Below are 20,949 nucleotides of genomic sequence, written 5' to 3'. Positions count from 1 at the left end.
AAGACAGGAAGGAAATAGACCAGAGTATTATAGCTTCTTCCATTAGCATCTCTTATGTAGATCTTTGAATATTTTAACTTTTCTGTAATTAGCAGGTGTTTCTTTTATAATGGGAAGGAAATTCCATAAATTAAGAAAGAGTCACTTTGCTTTCAGATGATAGGGAGGAGAAAATTATTTATGGAAGACTCGGGCCATTTGCCGACTCAGTAAGAGTCAAAGAAAGAGAAGAGGCAACTCCTTTCCTTTGGAATGCAGGATTTGGGGAGGAACAAAAGACTCAGCCTTTCTCTCATGTTGAGTCTAGTCTTTTGTATCAATAACAAGAAATGGAAAGAGTCTCCTTGCCCAGGAAGTTTTCTGTCTAACTGGGAAGCCTAAGTAAGCTGCTGTATTCTTGAGACAGTCACACAATCATGGGCTGTGGTCTCTTCACCAGTCTGACATTCTCATCGCTGGCTGATATTTGAGAATAAAGCCTGAAAAGGGGCTTTGTTTCCTTTTGTGGCCTAAATCCTCCAATTGTGGTCTTAACTCCAGTAGCTCTAAATGATTGATGGATGGTGGGACACATCCGTGGGTCACCCAGCATGCACAGTGGTTTAAGCAAGTGCTATCTGGGAAATAAGAAGCTAAATAAAACATCCTAAAGGTAATACTACACCAGTATTTATATAAAAATTTGTATTAACCAAAATCTCTTTTGAGTTCTAGAAGAGATACGTAGGTTAAATAAACTAAGGACGTTGGAAGGAAAGACCCCTAACTCCCAAAACAGAATTTCTTTCAAACTGACATATTATAACTATTTTGACCTGCATTTTTTCCCCCACTCATTTCTTAGGAGTTACAGTTGAAGTCCAAGTGCTGAAATAAATGTTGCTACTTAATAAGTTGTATGGCAACATCTTGAATCACTTAGCCTGACTACTTTCTGGTTTTCAAGATAGTCACTGTCACTTCATCTGGCCTTGATTTCAAGAGTAATTTCCCCTCTTTAAGCTTACCGAAACATGTCTTTTTACACCAGGCTGGTGTAATGGAAGTACATGAGAAAACTGGACTATATCCATGTTCCACCCTTGGCCATCTAAGAGCAATCAGCACAACTCAGCAACCTGATTTTTAAAAAATATTGATACACAGTTTGAACTACAAGTTACACATTTTAAATATAATAAATGGTACACAAAGCATTGATTTGCTATCAATGCTTTGTGTACCATTTTAAATATAATAAATGGTACACAAAGCATTGATTTGTTATCAATGCTTTGTGTACCATTTTAAATATAATAAATGGTACACAAAGCATTGATTTGTTATCAATGCTTTGTGTACCATTGGTAATCAACTGATAGAATCAGCCTAGAACCCCCCTTTTTTTAATTTAAAAATTTAAGTTTTTTATTATGTATTATTTGCCCCAGGGGTACAGGTATGAGAATCATCAGTCTTACATAATTCATAGCACTCACCATAACACATACTCCCTACAATGTCCATAACCCAGCCACCCTGTCCCTCCCCCACCCCCCAGCAACCCTCAGTTTGTTTTGTGAGATTACGAGTCTTTTATGGTTTGTCTCCTTCCCGATCCCATCTTTTTTCATTTTTTCCCTCCCTGCTCCCCACGACCCCCTGCCCTGCCTCTCAAATTCCTCATATCAGAAAGATTGTATAATTGTCTTTCTCTGATTAACTTATTTCACTTAGCATAAAACCCTTTAGTTCCATCCATGTTGTTGCAAATGGCAAGATTTCTGGGGTTTTGATGGCTGCATAGTATTCCATTGTATATATACACCACATCTTCTTTATCCATTCATCTGTTGATGGACATCTAGGTTCTTTCCATAGTTTGGCTATTGTGGACATTGCTGCTATAAACATTCGGTGCATGTGCCCCTTCGGATCACTACATTTATATATATATTTTTTAAAGATTTTATTCATTAGAGAGAGAGAGAGAGAGATCACAAATAGGCAGAGATAGGCAGTGGGGGGTGGGAAGCAGGCTCTCTGCTGAGCAGAGAGCCCGATGTGGGGCTCAATCCCAGGACCCTGAAATCATGACCTGAGCCGAAGGCAGAGGCCTAACCCACTGAGCCACCCAGGCGCCCTACATTTGTATCTTTAGGGTAAATACCCAGTAGTGTGATTGCTGGGTTGTAGGGTAACTCTATTTTCAACTTTTTGAGGAACCTCCATGCTGTTTTCCAGAGTGGCTGCACCAGCTTGCATTCCCATCAGCAGTGTAGGAGGGCTCCCGCATCCTCCCCACCATCTGTCATTTCCTGACTTGTTCATTTTAGCCATTCTGACTGGTGTGAGGTGTTATCTCACTGCGGTATTGATTTGTATTTCCCTGATGATGAGTGATGTTGAGCACTTTTTCATGGGTCTTTTGGCCATTTGGATGTCTTCTTTGCTGAAGTGTCTGTTCACGTCTTCTGCCCATTTCTTGATTGGATTATTTGTTCTTTGCGTGTTGAGTTTGATAAGTTCTTTGCAGATTTTGGATATTAGCCCTTTATCTGATACATCATTTGTGAATATATTCTCCCATTCCGTCAGTTGTTTTTGGTTTGGTGACTGTTTCCTTTGCTGTGCAAAAACTTTTGATCTTGGTGAAGTCCCAATAGTTCATTTTTGCCCTTGCTTCCCTTGCCTTTGGCAATGTTTCTAGGAAGAAGTTGCTGCAGCTGAGATCAAAGAGGTTGCTGTCTGTGTTCTCCTCAAGGGTTTTGATGGATTCCTGTCTCACATTGAGGCCTTTCATCCATTTTGAGTCTATTTTTGTGTGTGGTGGAAGGAAATGGTCCAGTTTCATTCTTCTGCATGTGGCTTCCAATTTTCCCAACACCATTTGTTGAAGAGACTGTCTTTTGTCCATTGCCCATTCTTTCCTGCTTTGTTGAAGATTAGTTGGCCATAGAGTTGAGGGTCCATTTCTGGGCTCTCTATTCTGTTCTATTGATCTATGTCTGTTTTTGTGCCAGTACCATACTGTGTTGATGATTACAGCTTTGTAATAGAGCTTGAAGTCTGGATTGTAATGCCACCAACTTTGGTTTTCTTTTTCAACATTCCTGTGGCTATTCAGGGTCTTTTCTGGTTCTGTATAAATTTTAGGATTATTTGTTCCATTTCTTTGAAAAAAATGGATGGTATTTTGATAGGGATTGCATTAAATGTATAGATTCCTTTAGGTAGCATAGACATTTTCACAATATTTGTTCTTCCAATCCATGAGCATGGAACATTTTTCCATTTCTTTTTGTCTTCCTTAATTTCTTTCATGAGTATTCTACAGTTCTCTGAGTATGGATTCTTTGCCTCTTTGGTTAGATTTATTCCTAGGTATCTTATGGTTTTGGATGTAATTGTAAATGGGATCGACTTCTGAATTTCTCTTTTTTCTGTCTTGCTCTTGGTGTATAGAAATGCAACTGATTTCTGTGCAATTATTTTTAATATCCAGACACTTTACTGAATTCCTATATGAGTTCTAGCAGTTTTGGAGTGGAGTCTTTGGGTTTTCCACATAACATATCATATCATATGCAAAGGGTGATATTTTGACTTCTTCTTTGCCAATTTGGATGCCTTTTATTTCTTTTTGTTGTCTGATTTCTGAGGCTAGGACTTCTAGTACTATGTTGAATAGCAGTGGTGAGAGTAGACATTCCTGCCAGGTTCCTGACTTTAGGAGAGAAGCTCTCAGTTTTTCCCCATTGAGAATGATACTCACTGTGGGTTTTTCATAGATGGCTTTGATGATATTGAGGTATGTACACTCTATCCCTATACTGTGAAGAGTTTTGATCAAGAAAGAATGCTGTACTTTGTCAAATGCTTTTTCAGCATCTATTGAGAGTATCATATGGTTCTTGTTCTTTCTTTTATTAGTGTATTGTATCACATTGATTTATTTGTGGATGTTGAATCAACCTTGCAGCCCAGGAATAAATCCCACTTGGTTGTGGTGAATAGTCCTTTTGATGTACTGTTGGATCCTATTGGCTAGTATTTTGGTGAGAATTTTTGCATCCCTGTTCATCAAGAATATCAGTCTGTAATTCTCCTTTTTGATGGGGTCTTTGTCTGGTTTTCAGATCAAGGTAATGCTGGCCTTATAAAATGGGTTTGGAAGTTTTTCTCCCATTTCTATTTTTTGGAAGAGTTTCAGGAGAATAGGTATTAATTCTTCTTCAAATGTTTGGTAGAATTCCCCTGGGAAGCCATCTGGCCCTGGGCTCTTGTTTTTTGGGAGATTTTTGATGACTGCTCCAATCTCCTTACTGGTTATGGGTCTGTTCAGGTTTTCTATTTCTTCCTGGCTCAGTTTTGATAGTTTATATGTCTCTAGGAATGCATCATTTCTTCCAGATTGTCAAATTTGCTGGTATATAGTTGCTCCTAATATATTCTTATAATTGTTTGTATTTCTTTGATGTTCGTTATGATCTCTCCTCTTTCATTCATGATTTTATTAATTTGGGTCCTTTTTCTTTTCTTTTTGATAAGTCCGGCCAGGAATTTATGAATCTTTTTTTTTTTTAAGATTTTATTTGTTTATTTGACAGACAGAGATCACAAGTAGGCAGAGAAACAGGCACAGAGAAGGAAGTAGGCTCCCTGATGAGCAGAGAGCCCGATGTGGGGCTCAATCGCAGGACCCAGGGATCATGACCTGAGCCGAAGGCAGAGGCTTTAACCCACTGAGCCACCCAGGCGCTCCATCAATCTTATTAATTCTTTCAAAGAATCAGCTCCTAGTTTTGTTGATTTGTTCTACTATACTTCTGGTTTCTGTTTCATTGATTTCTGCTCTGATCTTTATTATTTCTCTTCTTCTGCTGGATTTAGGCTTCCTTTGCTCTTCTTTCTCCAGCTTCTTTAGGAATAGGTTTAGGTTGTATACTTGAGACCTTTCTTGTTTCTTGAGAAAGGCTTGTATTGCTATATACTTTCCCCTCAGGAACGCTTTTGCTGTATCCCAAAGATTTTGAACAGTTGTGTTTTCATTTTCATTTGTTTCCATGAATTTTTAAAATTCTTCTTTAATTTCCTGGTTGACCCATTCATTCCTAAGTAGAATGTTCTTTAGCCTCCATGTATTTGAGTTCTTTCCAACTTTCCTCCTGTGCTTGAGTTCTAGTTTCAGAGCATTGTGGTCTGAAAATATGCAGGGAATGATCCCAGTCTTTTGGTACCATTTGAGACTTGATTTATGACCCAGGATGTGATCTATTCTGTAGAATGTTCCATGTGCACTAGAGAAGAATGTGTATTCTGTTGTTTTGGGATAGAATGTTCTAAATATATTTGTGATGTCCATCTGGTCCAGTGTATCATTTGAAGCCTTTATTTCCCTGTTGATCTTTTGCTTAGATAATCTGTCCATTTCAGTGAGGGGGATGTTAAAGTCCCCTATCATTATTGTATTATTGCTGATGTGTTTCTTTGATGTTGTTATTAATTGCTTTATATAATTGGCTGCTCCCATGTTAGGGGCAGAGATATTTAAAATTGTTAGATCTTCTTGTTGGGCAGACCCTTTAAGTATGATATAGTGTCCTTCCTCATCTCTTATTAGAGTCTTTGGCTTTAAATCTAATTTGTCTGATGTAAGGATTGCCACTCCAGCTTTCTTTTGATGTCCATTAACATGGTAAATTGTTTTCCACCCCCCACTTTAAATCTGGAGGTGTATTTGGATCTAAAATGAGTTTCTTGAAGAGAGCGTATCGATGGGTCTTGTTATTTTATTATTATTATTTTTAATCCTTTCTGATACCCTGTGTCTTTTTATTGGAGCATTTAGCCCATTTACTTTCAGGGTAACTATTGAAAGATATGAATTTCATGCCATTGTATTGCCTGTAAGTTGAATGTTACTGTATATTGTCTCTGTTCCTTTCTGGTTGGTTAGTTTAAGGCTCTCTCTTTGCTTAGAGGACCCTTTCAGTATTTCCTGTAAGGCTGGTTTGGTGTTTGCAAATTCTTTTTGTTTTTCTTTGTCCTGGAAGCTTTTTATCTCTCATTCTATTTTCAATGACACCCTAGCTGGATATAATATTCTTCTCATTTAGTGCTCTGAATATATCATGTCAGTTCTTTCTGGCCTGCCAGGTCTCTGTGGAGAAGTCTGCTGCCAATCTAATATTTCTACCACTGTATGTTACAAACCTCTTGTCCCAAGCTGCTTTCAGGATTTTCTCTTTGTCACTGAGACTTGTAAATTTTATTATTAGATGACAGGGTGTGGATACATTTTTATTGATTTTGAGGGGGGTTCTCTGTGCCTCCTGGATTTTGATGCTTGTTCACTTTGCCAAATTAGGGAAATTCTCTTCTATAATTTGCTCCAATATACTTGCTGCCCCTCTCTCGCTCTCTTTTCTTCTTCTGGGATACCAATTATTCTAATATTGTTTCATCTTATGGTATCACTTATCTCTCGAATTCTCCCCTCATGGTCTAGTAGTTGTTTGTCTGTCTTTTGCTCAGCTTCTTTATTCTCCATCATTTGGTCTTGTATATCACTAATTCTCTCTTCTGCCTCATTTATCCTAGCCGTAAGAGCCTCCATTCTTGATTGCACCTCATTAATAGCTTTTTAAAATTTCAACTTGATTAGATTTTAGTTCATTTTTCCAGAATGGGATTTTATTTCTCCAGAAAGGGATTCTTTGTTATCTTCCATGCTTTTTTCAAGTCTGGCTAGCACCTTGATAATTGTCGTTCCGAACTCTAGATCTGACATCTTACTAATGTCCATATTGATTAGGTCTCTAGCCATTGGTACTGCCTCTTGTTCTTTTTTTGAGGTGAGTTTTTCTGCCTTGTCATTTTATCCAGATAAGAATAGATGAATGAGAGAACAAAATACTAAGAGGGTAGCAATGACCCCAGAAACATATACACTAACAAATTGGAAGAAACCCAAAACAGGGGGTAGGGAAGGGGAGAAAATAGGAAAAAAAAAAAATATATATATATATATATATACACATATATGTGTGTGTGTGTGTGTGTGTGTGTGTATATATATATATATGAATGACTGGTGAATAGAACAGAGCCACACACTTGATTTTGGGTGTATTTTGTTCTGTTAGAAGAAACTGCCTCGTAAATTTTAAAGAAAAACATACATATACAAAAATAAGGGTAAACATGATGAAGGGATGGAATATGACTGTAAAGATGAGAATTAAAAAAGATTCTAAAAAAGGAATTGATAAGAAGTGGTTGAAAAAAAGAAAAAAAAAAGAGGAAAGAATGTGATCAGGCTGGAGACTAGAAGAAAGCCATGCACTAGATTTAGGGTATATTTTAATCTATTAGAAGAAATTGTATCCCAAGATTTTAAAGGAAAAAACCCTATATGTATACAAAAAATAAGGTTAAATACAATGAAGAGATAAAATAGGACTATAACAATGAAAATTAAAAAGGGCTTTTAAAAAGGTATTGAAAACGTAAAGTAGTTGAAGAACGTTGAAATAGGAAAGAGGAAAAATAAAAAATAGAATAAGAAAAAAATAAAATTTAAAAAATTTAACTTTGAAGGCTAACATGGGGAAAAAGTCATGAATGCTATGTGTTGCTTTCCCCTAGCTCTGGAGTTCTACAGTTCTCACTGATAAGTAAACTTGGTCTTGGCTAGATGTTCTTGCTGATCTTCTTGGGGGGGGGGGGCCTGTTGCAGTGATTCTCAAATGTCTTTGCCCAAGGCGGAATTGCACCGCCCTTGCCAGGGGCCAGGCTAAGTAATCTGCTCAGGTTCATCTCGGGAGCTTTTGTTTCCTGAACGCTTTCCATATAGCGTTGGAGGATGGGAATGAAGATGGCGGCATCCTAATCTCCAGCTCCATAGGAGCTGAGAGCTCAGGACCCCACTCCTCAGTCAATCCCTCCTGTCTCCCAGGTCTCTGGCCGCACTCCATGCTCACCTAGCCTGTGACTGAGCATTTCTGTCTCTGGCGCACGGCCCCTTTTGGAGTCTCCAAACCCAGCAGATTCCTGCAGTGTGCTCCTGTGCCACTTCTCCTGGTGGAGGAATGAGGGTGTCCAGATCTTCTACTTGTGGGGTCCCTGCTCGAAAAGCAGTGGTCTGACTTTGTCTCAGATCATGGTTTATGGCAACCCCGAGCTGAAAGCTCATTCCTCGGCTCCATCTCTGTAGCTGGCTTCCCTACTCCAATACCTGGAAGCTCTGCCACACTCAGACACCCCTGGTCTTTCTGTGACCCTGAAGGTCCTGAGACCTGTGAGGATTCTACCACCCCCCACTCCCCACTTAGCCACTGGAGCTATGTCCCTCCTCGTGGCAGACTTCTTAAAGTTCCAATTTTGTGTTCTCCTGCTCTGCTGCTTACCGGGAGCCGGCCCCTACCCCTGCGGTCAATCTTCCTGTGGCTTTGGATTTACTTCTCTGCATGTCCTACCTTCTGGAAAGTGGTCGATTTTTTTTTGTTCCTGAAATTGCTGCTCTTCTTCTCTTCTATCTCCTGTTGAGTTTGTAGGTGTTTAGAGTGGTTTGATAACTATCTAGCTAAACTCTTGGGACCTGATGATGTTTAGGTCCCCTACTCCTTCACCATCTTGCTCCTCTCTCAGCCTAGAGCCCTTTATGGAAAAAGATTTTTTTGGCCCAGTTTGGGTTCAGTGGTAAAGCATACCAGTGTCTGTCATTGATGTGGGCATAGGAAAGAGCAGAACTCAGACCAAAGACTTTCCATCTCACATAAGGGCAGTAGGGTCCTTGTCTTTAGGGAGCTTGCATTCAAATGGGGAAAGCATGATTCATGCCAGGAGCAAGAAAATGAGACAAAAAAGTAAAACACAATTAGGAACCCTTGAACAGTAACCATCCAAACAAGTACAATTGACTATAGGGAAGGCTGAGAACTTGCTAAGTACTTGGAGAAGCCAGAATGCCCTTGCTCAGATGGGGTTCATCTGCAACGGTTTTCTGGGGCAGTGCGTTTTGAGTTGGATTGGAAGGCAGCCAGAAGACATGGTGTGAAATTGGAGGGGTAGTCTAGATTAAAAGGAATGTGGGTTTCTGGGTGTTTTTTGACTCTGTTCCCCAAAGTCTCAGCCACCCAGAGTGACCATGCCTGACCTTTGACCTCCCCGCAGCGAGGACGTGTGCAAACGTGGCTTCACTGTCATCATCGACATGCGGGGCTCCAAGTGGGACCTCATCAAGCCCCTTCTCAAGACGCTGCAGGAAGCCTTTCCAGCCGAGATCCATGTGGCTCTCATCATCAAACCCGACAACTTCTGGCAGAAGCAGAAGACCAACTTTGGCAGCTCCAAGTTCATCTTTGAGGTGAGCCACACCTCTCTCATAGCTCCCCCTTTCACTTCCCCTTCTTCTACCCACACATTTCTTGCTTCTGCTTCTCCGCCTATCCTATGATATGCTGCATGGCAAGAGCTGATATTTCAGGATTCCTTGGCTATTGTGGCCTTACCAGTGAGTCTTGGAAGGAATAAGAGACCCAAGAGATTGTCCTGGACTCTTAGCCAGTCCATTGAAACATTGACCTTGGCCAGCTGGTGGCTCCCACCCCACGGGCTGTGTGCTCTTGTACTTGCCCTTTCTAAGGCAGGCTGTGGTCATTAATGTGTGTATGGATCTCAGCCTTTGCCCTTGACTTTCTGCCTACCTCTACCCTGCCTGCCCCCACATCACTGAGTCCCCCTCTCTGTGTCTGCCCCTCACAGACAAGCATGGTGTCCGTGGAGGGCCTCACGAAGCTGGTGGACCCTTCCCAGCTAACCGAAGAGTTCGATGGCTCCCTGGACTACAACCACGAGGAGTGGATTGAGCTACGACTCTCCCTGGAGGAGTTCTTCAACAGCGCCGTGCACCTGCTGTCCCGCCTCGAGGACCTGCAGGAGATGCTGGCCCGGAAGGAGTTCCCTGTGGACGTGGAAGGCTCGAGGCGGCTCATTGACGAGCACACGCAGCTCAAGAAGAAGGTGCTGAAGGCCCCCGTGGAGGAGCTGGACCGGGAGGGGCAGCGGCTGCTGCAGTGTATCCGCTGCAGCGATGGGTTCTCTGGGCGCAACTGTATCCCAGGCAGCGCCGACTTCCAGAGCCTGGTGCCCAAGATCACCAGCCTCCTGGACAAGCTGCACTCCACCCGACAGCACCTGCACCAGATGTGGCACGTGCGCAAGCTCAAGCTGGACCAGTGCTTCCAGCTGCGGCTTTTTGAGCAGGACGCCGAGAAGGTAGGAAGGGAGCTGCTGGACCGAGCGGCACTTGGGGGAGGGGGCATGTAACTTTTGAGGGAAACTTAGGCTGCTAGTCCAACTTTCTGATTAATACTTTTGTGGAAAGCTTTAAAAAAATGTGCCTGCTGGGGGAGCCTGGGTGGCTCAGTCATTGAGGGGCTTACTTTTGATTTCAGCTCAGATTGTGATCTCTAGGTTGTGGGATCGAGCCCCCTGTGGGGCTCCATGCTGAACATGGAGCCTGCCTGAGATTCTCCCTCTCCCTCTGCCCCTCCCTACCTTCCCCCACCTGGCTTGTGCATGCTCTCTCTCTGTCTCCTTCTCAAAAAAAAAAAAAAAAAAAAAAAAGGAAAATGTGCCTACTGGTTTGGGCTGATCTATTTCAATCATATATTTGGTCATTGGTCACTGACTTTAAAGCTCCCCTTATATAGTGTTTATTATGTTCCAGGTAGTGTCCTAAGCACCACGTGTAAATTAACGCAGTTTAATCATCTCAAGAGTCTTAGGAGATAGGTGTATTATCATTATCCCATTTTATAGATGAAGAACCTCGCAAGGTCAATAACGGCCAACCTGAGCAGTGCCAGGCAGTTCCATGGTCCACACTTCTGCACTGTTGCACACTGCCCCTGCCAGGACGTGCAGTGAGTGGGCCACGCCGGCTCAGCAACAAAAATAATAATACTGTTGCGACTTAGTGATTATTGTCCTGCAGTGTCTTTTACCATTGACAAAGCACTTTCACAGGCGGCGTCTTATTTAATCTGTGCGGCCCTTTGATCCTTGGAGGTGGGTGGTGGTGTCTCTGCTGACAGGCAGGGAAACGGGTGCTCTTTGATCTTGGGGCTATAATGGCAGACTTGACACATGAATCCCGCTTTCTTCCCTTTGAAGTTCAGGGCTCTTCCTTCCATACCACTTCTTTCTGGAGGTTTTTCCTCAGCTGCTGAGTAGTTTCTCAAGCAAGACCCCATTTTCCCAGCAGTGAATTTTCAAAGCTTTCCCCTTATCAGGGGACATATGAGAAAGTAAAAAAGAAAAATAGAGCGTGCCTCTTTGCCGAAGACACAAAAGTGTCTTCTCTAGATTCTCTCCGAGCTAAAGAAGAGAGTTGACTTCATACATAATAGGCAATTTAAGAAGAGTGAAATGGGGTTTCCTTCTATCGGTTTTCTGGGGAGAACTTATATTTAAATGCATAACACTACTCTTGGTGATACCATGACGTCTCAGTCACTTGTGAGTTTTACAGTGTTTGATATAATGGTTTTGTGTCTTTTAAGAGCCTGTATTGAAAATGGCTCTAGGTATTTGTAAGTAATGAAATCAGGCTACAAAACTGTATAGAATTATGATCCCAATTTATGTGAGAATGCCAACGTAGGTGTAAATGGGAAAAAACTCACCACAGTGCTAATTGTTTTGATTTCAAGGGGCCAGGCTTATGGTTGATTTTAATTTCGCTCTCTATTTTTTGTGCTTTCTAATCTTCATAGTTCATAAGCAGATGAAAATCAATACATGTGATTTTTAAAGACTGCATAGCCACTTTCCACAAAGGAACTCTTGAACATCCTGGAAGCCAGTTTTGGGAAGGGACATGTAGAGGGGTTTCTTGCACAAACTTAGGCATTGCGAGGTCTCCCACCGGCCTTGCTGAAGCCTCCTTGCCCAGTGGCCTGGCAGCCAAGGTCCAGTCCTGTGCTGCCCCACCCTGGGAAGGGCGCCTGGGACTACAGAATCCCTGTCACTGCTCAGCACGTGAGGAGAGACACCGGGCAGAAGCAGCTGCTCTGTGAAGCCAGAGACCAGTGCTTTGGCTTCTGTGACCAATATTGGAAAGGTCTGGACATCTCCTTTTTACTTGTGGTCTCTTCTGCTCCGGGGCAGGAAATCCGCTTTGCAGTCTGGCTCAGGTGCCTGTTTCAAAGAACCAGGGTCAGAAGGGGAGGCAGGGGACTCAGGTCTGCCTAGAAGTGTTCTGTTGGAAGCATTTCAGTGCATCCCTGAAGCTCAAGGTTATGGGGAGCCTTCATAGGGCAGATAGTGCCTCTCTCAAAAACAAAGCAGAACAAAACAAAACACCCAGGCCTCAGAAATCCCCAGGTAGGGAGAGCTGACCTTCTAGAGTCAGCCCAGCACCATCAACCAAGCAGTCATTTCTTCCACACATATATCTTCTCAATTCATGCTCATAGATTCTTATGGTGTATTATTGTCCCCATTTCACAGTTGAAGAAAACTCAGAATGGATGCTGACAGGCGCTGGAAGCTCCAAGAGATGAAATGTCTTGCCCAGAGTTGCACTGTGGGTTAGACAGAGCATGTAGTGGTTCTGTCTCCCAAGGCCACCCAAACTCTGGCCCAACAGCCCTGCTAGCCATCTGCTCCCAGGGTGGGTGCCTCATGCCACCCCTGAGCACTGCCTCAGAGCCCCTTGGGGACTCTCTCCAAGCCCACATTCTAATGCTCTCTGGACAGCAGGGGATCTTAACCATTCTGTGCTATGGATACAAAGTAATATATAGGCATGTAAAATAATTCCTGAAGTACAGTGACTCCATTTTTTAAAAATAACAGTAACTTTAATACTTGTTTAGGAACATGTTAAATAGCAAGCTCTATTTGAAGTCTTATAACTGCCTTTCAGGGCAACATGTATGTCTTTCTGTTGATGTCAGAGGCATGAATATTGCTGACATTAATGTAGTTTGCTGCCTACATTCAGAATTGAAGGGAATGCTGTATTTCAGTTCGAGGCTAGTGAAAATCAAGGCATATTTTTCCCCCCATCCAAGTACACAATCCTCAGTTCTATGCAGGACTCTAAGTTTAGGATCCATATCCCATGGTGTGTTCATACTGTAAAAAGTGTGTGTGTGTGTGTGTGTGTTTGTGTGTGTGTTTGTGGCATGTGTGTGGTATGTTGGTGTGTGTAGAGAGGAAGGGGAGAGATATAAAAAATGAAACAGGGGCAGTGAAGGGAGGATGGAAAAGGGCAGCCCGGGAATACTTTGATATTGAGTCAGTGATGAAAACATGGCTCAGGCTTGACCCAGCTGCCACAGAAAATGTGCTGGGTGTGGGGCAAGAGAGAAAAACAGTCCTTTTAAGTTGCTTCAAGATCAATTTGAAATATCTTTACAGAACCAAGTGCCTCAGCCCTTGACTTATTTGGTGTTTTTGAAGGGGGGTGAGGAGGCTGGTGGTTTGGGGTAAGGGTTGTGTGCACGGATCCACGTCTAAACAAGAGTGTGAGGAAATAGTTACTACATGAGCCACTTAGTCTCCTTTCTGGTGGGAGGCTTGTTGGAGGCCTTCAATTCCAGATCTGGGAAACTCTCAGCAAACTGAGGAGACTGGTGACTGCCTAGCTACTATTTTTGTGAGGGGGTTGAGTGCAGAGTCTCCCCCCTGCTGGCCCTGTGGGGTGAGGGCTTGTTTCCCAAGGGCTTGAATAAGAGGTGTTGCTCCCCATTTACCAGCTGGCCTTGGAGAGTGAAGACATCTCTCCCTCCCACCTTCCCCTGACCTCTGAAATGACTCTTCCTCATCTTGGGGGTAGGGGGGCAGGGAGCCATTTTCTCTGCCAATTAAACATTTCTGGAGGAGGGACACTTCCACAGATAATTCATAAAGAAGGCCACCCATTCATTTAATAAACTTCTGTTGAGCAGCTGTCATGAGCCCCAAACAAGGCACTGGGATAAAGATAAGTAGGCTAGAATTTGTGCCCTGGGATAGCAAGCTGTCACAAACTCCTAGTTATTATTAGTTATGTCTGTTCTGTGCACCCCCTGCCCTAGGCACAGCCTCCACAGCTGGAGAGTTTTTAGAGAGGAGGGAAGCAATGCTGCAGCTCAGGAATGGTAGGAAACCCTCAATGAGCAAGCTGTGGGAGAACTGGACAACTGAGAGGTGATTCAAATAGCACTTGATTCATCTTGTCAGATGCACGGTGCCTCGGTCCTGTGCCCTCCAGTCTGACTCACGGGCCCATCCTCCACTGCACTGCCTGACCACAGCTGGGCCGCTCTGCATTAGCGGGTGCAGGTTATGGCTCTCTTTGCAGACGTGTCTCACAGCCACTTGCCCCCACAGGGTGTCTGTGCGATGGGGGTGTCTGCCCTGCAGTCACGTCCCACTGCCAGAGAGAAGGGAGGCTTCCTCCCCAGCAGGGGGCAGTTTGTGCTATGAAGGTCCAGTAGACTTGTTCCTCATCCTCTTGTTGCTTCCATGGAGGATCCTTCCAAGCTGCCCCCCAACCCTACCCCATCTTTCCTGGGTGCCTAGGTGCATCTCAGAATGGCAGAGCTGGAAAAGACCTTGAGATCGGAAAGTCTCCCTTCCGCATAGTGTGAGGAACCCAGCCTTGTCGTCCTGATGACAGCCATTGTGACCTCACGATGCCCGGCACTGTGCCAATGGCAGTGACTCGTATCAGAACATCAGGAAGCTGCTGCACCATCCACCTTGCGGTGTACAGAAGCCCACCATCTTCCAGTCTTCGCGGGAAAGAAGTGCCTTGAAGGGCTCTAGTGTATAACGGACTTACCTGATACAGAAACCTTCACCTACTCTGCTCCTGAATTAATCCTGATGTCCACCCAGGAGGCCCATGCTCTAGTCTTGCCCAAAGCCGTTCCAGAAAGAAGTGTATTCTTTCTGTGGATGGGGCTACTCTGCAGGGCTTCCAGTGTTGGACTCATGCTCATTATTGGTTCATGCAGCACAGAGTTGTTCCGTGTAAAACTGTGCTTGGAATGTGCTCCAGACCAGACCTTTAGTTGGGAAGATATCTCGGTTCCCACCTCCTCCATGACCAAGGTGTGTGCTCACGGGAGACCGTCACTGTTACTTCAAGGAGACTGGCCTTACCACACTGCCTGTGGCAAAGCATGCTTTGGAGAGCCAAATTCTGAATGCCTTCCTGCATATTCATTCCTGCGTGCCAGAATTCCGTGCACACCTAAGGGTGCCGTGTCTGAGCAAAACCAGTTGTACAGGGATTCAGATTCGTTCTGAGGAGCCACTCTGCCAGTTGGGAGACCTTAGGCACATCTTTCTTCTCTGACCTCCAATTACGTTCCCACAAAAAATGAGGATGGAGAATTTGGGCTAGCTCAGTGTCTTATGATTTTTCTCCTACTTCTACATCACACTGTCCTCATGAACAACACTTTGTCTTTGTGAGAATGTTTTTGAATGGGAGAAGTCACGTCGCAGGGCGTGTGCGTGGTCATGTCAGAGGCTGGGGTGGTGGTGGGGGTAGAACTCAGGGTTGTCAGGGCATATGTCAGAATCTCCAGACTGAGGGGCGCCAGGGGGCTCGGCTGAGCATCTGCCTTCGGCTTAGGTCATGATACAGGGGGCCTAGGATCGAGCCCGGTATTGGGCTCCCTGCTCAGCGGGGAACCTGCTTCTTCCTCTGCCCCTCCCCCACCCACTCGTGCTCTATCTCAATCTCTCTCTCAAATGAATAAATAAAATCTTAAAAAAATAAAGGAATCTCCAGATTGATTTAAGTTTGATAAAGAGCCCACCCACCCTGCCAAACACGCCTGCCACTTCTTCTTTCAGCCTTGCCATACTAATGATATCTAAGCCTCTTCATAGCTCAGCAGTCCTGTAACAATTTTTGCCTTTTTGCTATTCATTCTCCCTAAAAATCTAGAGTAGACTTTTCTGTCTTCAAGGTTGTCACCTTGTTTAGTGATGGAATATAAGTTTTTCTCAGCAAATAGAACCATCATCTGTTGAGCCCTGGTCTTGCTTTAAAAAAAAAAAAAAAAAAGACTTCCTGAGCTGCTGCTGCTGAGCTGCCCAGGCTTGTTATGAGAATCGAAAGGGGTGGTGTGTGGAGATGCCGGCACTGGGCTTCCCTTCCCTCCCTGCCGTGCTGGTTCAGTCATGCCTTCCTCTCAGTCACTGGGGGCCTGCCAAGACCATGCAGAGTGTCACCGACGCTGTCTTCCAACTGGACTTGCTGTAGATAATTTTCAGTGATCCCTAAATGAAACAAAATCAAGAATTGAGTTTTGCAAGAAGTCGGCAGTTAGAATGTACGTTTGCAGGGGCCAAAGGTCACTAGGTTGTGTGATGCCCTTGGCTGAGGTACAGAGAAGAGCGCCTAGGTCAAATGGGGGTCATAGCTGATGGGTTCAGTTTGGGGGAACTGCCACAGGAAAGGTCTCTGGGAAAACAGTCACAGAGGAAAGTGATTCCCCCAGGAGATGGGAGTGCCCCCTCCCCATACACCTTCTGTATCTGAGACACTTGTCACCTTCTGCTTTGCAGAATAGCTCAATGTGTTTGTCTTATTCTCCTGCACGCATGGGGCCAGAATCACTCCCTACAGTCCATCCAAGAAATACATCTATGCATTTTTATTTTCTTGGAGGTCTGTGTAAACAAAATAATGTGACTTGCATGTTACCATGAGAAAATATTTGTGGGGCCCACTGGGCGAAAGGCATTGTGACAGGTAGCAGGGCTCTGTGCTAAGGGTTACGTGCTTATTGTGTTTCCCTCTTTGTATGTCCTGTTAACCACATTAGCAATTCAGGACATCCCCAGGATGCCCTGTCCCTGGGCAAAGTATCCACTGCTGTTTCCTGCCCTCTCCCTTCAAGGTATAAACAGTTTTGATCATACCCCAGGGCCCAAAGCAAGACCCATAAGTTGCATCCCGCCTGGAGTGATGAGAACCAGTAGGGCCACTTGTGGAGAAATTCCCCTGCCTCTTCTTCTTGTCAGACACTGGCCCACTGCTGCTTCTCCTCGCCACACTTGCAACCCCCACGCCCCCAAGCCAGCAGTGAGCATGACTCCACACTCATTTGTCAAACTGAAGTACCATTGTAGCAATTATAATACAGAATATTTTTTTTGAATGTCGGTTTTTCAAGTATTCTCATACCCCCTGACCTTAGAGGTTTTGTGGTCCAGCCCTTCCTTTTATACAGAAAACTTTGACCCAGAGTAGAGACCCACCCAGAGTCCTACAGTTGGTGGTACATCATTTGGTCTCCTACTACTATGTGGGCAGGCCAGGCAGGGGTGAATAGGGAATCATTTCGTAGATGGGAGAGCTGAGACTCAGTGAGGTTGGGCAGTGTGCTTGGGAGAGAGCTGGGGGGGGGGGGCAGGCAGGAAGCTCCAACCCCTCCTCCAACACACATGCGCGCGCGCGCGTGCGCGCGCGTACACACACACACACACACACACACACACACACACACACACGCTGACCTTGCCCTGCAGGAGAAAGGGCCCACAGGCCAGCCAGCAACCTAGGAGATGGCCTGAGGGGCTGGCGGGGAATGGAGGGTAGGGGTTCTCACCATTGCTGTAGTCAAAGAGCAAGCCCCAGACAGGACTCCAGGGTGTGTGCCCACCAGTCTCTGTGGTTCAGTCCCCTGACCCTTCTTGTTGGGAGGGTGGCTTCAAAGAGCTGCAACCTTGGGGCAGCCAGAGGGCAAGGTCTTTACTTGGCGGTTTGTAATTTCCTGCTGTTTTTAGAGAAAGGCTTTGGTGCCCTCTTGTTCCTGCCCTCCCTCCTCCTGGGGCCTAAATCATGGCCCCCGCACCCCTGACTTACTGGGCTCAGGGTGAGGAAGTGTGTCTGCATCCCGCCCCTACACAGGACACAGTGTCCTGTATTATTTCCAGCCTGCTGGTCCTGGGAATCTCTACTTACTTTTTCTCATTTCCTCCCCTTGAACATTAGAAACATTAGATTCCAAAAATAATCCAAGTCACAGTGTTCTGCAGGCTGCATGTGTGCGTGTGCTCTCCCAAAGCTGTTTTTCTCCTCCTCCCATCCTTTCTCCCTCTCCTGCGTTTTCAGCCCCGCTGTATGTGGAGGTCACAGGCCTGCAGAAGGCTTGTAGACCTGTGGGTGTGGAGAGCAGATAAGAAGAGGCAGGCCTGGGAGGAACTCAGAGTGGGGGTGTAGGAATCAGGACTTCAGTCCCTCCCAGATCGCCCACGTGGGCTGCAAGGGGCAAGACCAGACAGCCATATGTGAGTAGCCTGCATATGCAGCCTCGACTTAGGAATGGACCCTACAGAACGTGTGGGCCCCACAGTGACCCCTTAGAACTGAGAATGGGGATACTATGTTAATAATGTTTCCAAAATCCAGGTTGTCACACTGATTCTGCCTGTACCAATTTAGGTGAGCTTGAAAGAAAATGTTCTGATCAGAGGCAGGCATTGTGTGAAGCCCCAGGAAGTAACTGAGAATCATTGATTTACTCATTTGTAAGCGGACGTTGAGCATCTCCCATGTGCCAGGTCCTCTGCTAGGTGCTGGGGACCCTGTCTCCCACCCAAGCCCTGGGCAGGGGGAATCATGTAGGGAAGCTTAGGGAAAATCAGGCTTAGCACTGATGGGGTTCCTGATACTTGTAAGAAAAGGTGGCACAGAAATAGTGCCCACTCCAGTGGTTAGAGTCCAGGTAGATATCTAGGTCTCTCTTGCTTACTGGTCAGGAGTTAGGGTTTGGGGGCTGGCTAGTATGTAGTGGAGAGACAGTGGGGGTGGCCCAAGAAGAAAGGTAACCTGTCAGCTCTGCCCCAGTAGGGGAACTGGAGGGAATGTCTTAAGTACCATTTTTGGAAGAACAAAAAGACATTCAGGTATATGTTATTAAGTGGAAAAATAAGTTGAGTCTCTACAGGAGGGGCCTTTATCAAGGCATTTTACTTTGCAGAATGCAGCTTCCTTCCTTCCCTTCATCTTCTATCTTACTCCCCTGGACCCCTCTCCTTCCTTTCCTATTTGGGACCTTTCTCCTCCTTGTGCTTGTACCCTTTCAGCCCTCACTCACCCCACTCTTTTTGCTTCCATTCTCTCTGAAACTGTTGTTTCTCTTTCCTTTAGTGGTTCTGCTTCCTTCTTTGCATGGAACTAAGGGAGGGCTCCATGTGATTCAGGCCTCCTCGGGAGGGCAGAAAGAGAAAAGGCCAGAAGACCCAGCAACTGCTTCTAGAAAAAGCTCCAGCTTTACACCTGGCTTTGAGACTGGGATTTGAATCTCAGCCTAACCCCTTGTGAGCTGAATGGCTCTCAGTGTCCAGTTTACCCTCTGTGAGCAGTTTCATTATCAGCAAAATGTAGATTTTAATAAATGCCTTAGGATTGGTGTCCAGAGAATTATGTGTTCTTATTCAAATGGGTCTCTGTCTCATATGTGAGTAGAAGAGGATGTCTTTTCACATGTATGCACAGAGAGACTTTTCTAGTATGAAGTGCTGAGTTGACAGGTTACTGGTATCCAGAGTTAGGTATGCCTAGGTCAGGGATATTCATGGGCAAAGCCCCATCCTTGTGTCCCATGGCTTTCCCTGGGATCATTCCCAAACAGAGCCAAAGCTTTGTTAGAAGCGAGTCAGAAAACTCACGGTAAAACATGCAAAGGAACATTAATTCCCTTGGAGGAAACCCCTCTTTATCAGAATCCCAGAAAAGCTCTCCCCACCCACCCCCACCCCGCCCATGTTCCCCAGCCCAGGTTCACTAAGAAACCCCACTCTTACTCTTCGGCTCACCTCCAGCCCTTCTCAGAGAGCCTTTTCCAGGCCAAGAAAGGGCCTGTTATGGGGATGGTTACTGATGTGAAAGAAGATAAAGCCCTTTCTTGGTAACAGAGAAAAAAGGGACGTTTGGTTTCTTCCACGCAGATCAAGCAGACTGACTAGTCCCACCCTGGAGTGGTACTTGTCTTGCCCTAGGAGGTTTCCCCAGGGAGTTCACCCTTGTCAAGAGGTGTCAGGAGAAGGTGCAAACTAGAAAGGCCTAGACCTAGAATGGGGAGTGAGACTGCAGTTGGGCATTCAGGCCCCATCTTCAGGACATCCTCCTCTGTGCTTTGCACAGTCCCACCTTCTCATGCCTTCATTTAGACCAACCTCCCTCCCACTCTGCCTACTGAAACCCTCCCCTAGCGGAAGGTCCACTCTAGTGCTACTTCGCTCACTCTTTCCTCTCGAAGTGGTCTTTCCTTCTCTGGGCGTCTTCCCATAGTCCTTTATCCATCCCTCTCAAACTGGGCTGTTCCAACTCATCTTGTATTGTAGCTTTACACTCAGAGGTCTCTTCTCCCCAGATATATTGCAGCTTTCTGGAGGTCAGGCCTGGTGTTTTAGATACCTCAGTGTTCCCCAGAGGCACACAGTCAGTGCCAAATAAAGAGTGGACTGTGGGACGGTCCACACTCCCCAGGCTGCCTGACAGAGTGACTGTGCTGTACTCTGAGCTGACACAAGAGCGCCACCTACTGCTGAGTGGTTTCAAGGGAGGCTGCTCCTGGGCTCTCCCTTATAAATGGGTTCTAGCAACCTTCATCTAGCAATGGGCAGAGATTGGCAGGCCTAGCCCCCAGTTCTGGTCCTTTTAGACTAATCCAAGTGTGAGCAGATGAGGTGACCCTGGGATTGGAAAGGAGAAGGGCAAACTCTGGAGAAAGTGCGGTGCCAGGTGCCTGATTAGATGTTGAGGGGGATAGGGAGCTAAGGGAACCACAAGGCCTTCACATCAAGACAGTAGGATTCGGTGGGCGGGGGGGTGGCGTGGAAAGAAATCCCAAAATATTTTGGGAGAAGGAAGGGTGACTTAATTAAATCTAAGTGTAAATTTTTTTGAAGACACAGGAGCATGAGGCGTGGTGATCAAAGCAT

General features: G+C 45.2%; 1 protein-coding gene across 22 annotated transcripts in view; it reads left to right on the top strand.

The window, feature by feature from the left end:
• The window catches only part of KALRN (kalirin RhoGEF kinase), a 658,233-nt gene that overhangs the window by 218,238 nt on the left and 419,046 nt on the right, over window positions 1–20,949 (top strand). For all 22 annotated transcript variants that reach the window (XM_032869462.1, XM_032869460.1, XM_032869458.1 and 19 more), the window contains exons 4-5: window positions 9,157–9,349; window positions 9,748–10,260. In XM_032869462.1, the coding sequence (XP_032725353.1) occupies window positions 9,157–9,349; window positions 9,748–10,260 (706 nt within the window). The remainder of the gene's footprint in view (window positions 1–9,156; window positions 9,350–9,747; window positions 10,261–20,949) is intronic.

The sequence above is a fragment of the Lontra canadensis genome, unplaced genomic scaffold, assembly GCF_010015895.1.
Source record: "Lontra canadensis isolate GAN:19392208 unplaced genomic scaffold, GSC_riverotter_1.0 scaffold38, whole genome shotgun sequence".
Classification (NCBI taxonomy): domain Eukaryota; kingdom Metazoa; phylum Chordata; class Mammalia; order Carnivora; family Mustelidae; genus Lontra; species Lontra canadensis.
The sequence above is the reverse complement of the archived record's forward strand: the minus strand, read 5'-3'. Positions and strand labels throughout refer to the sequence as shown.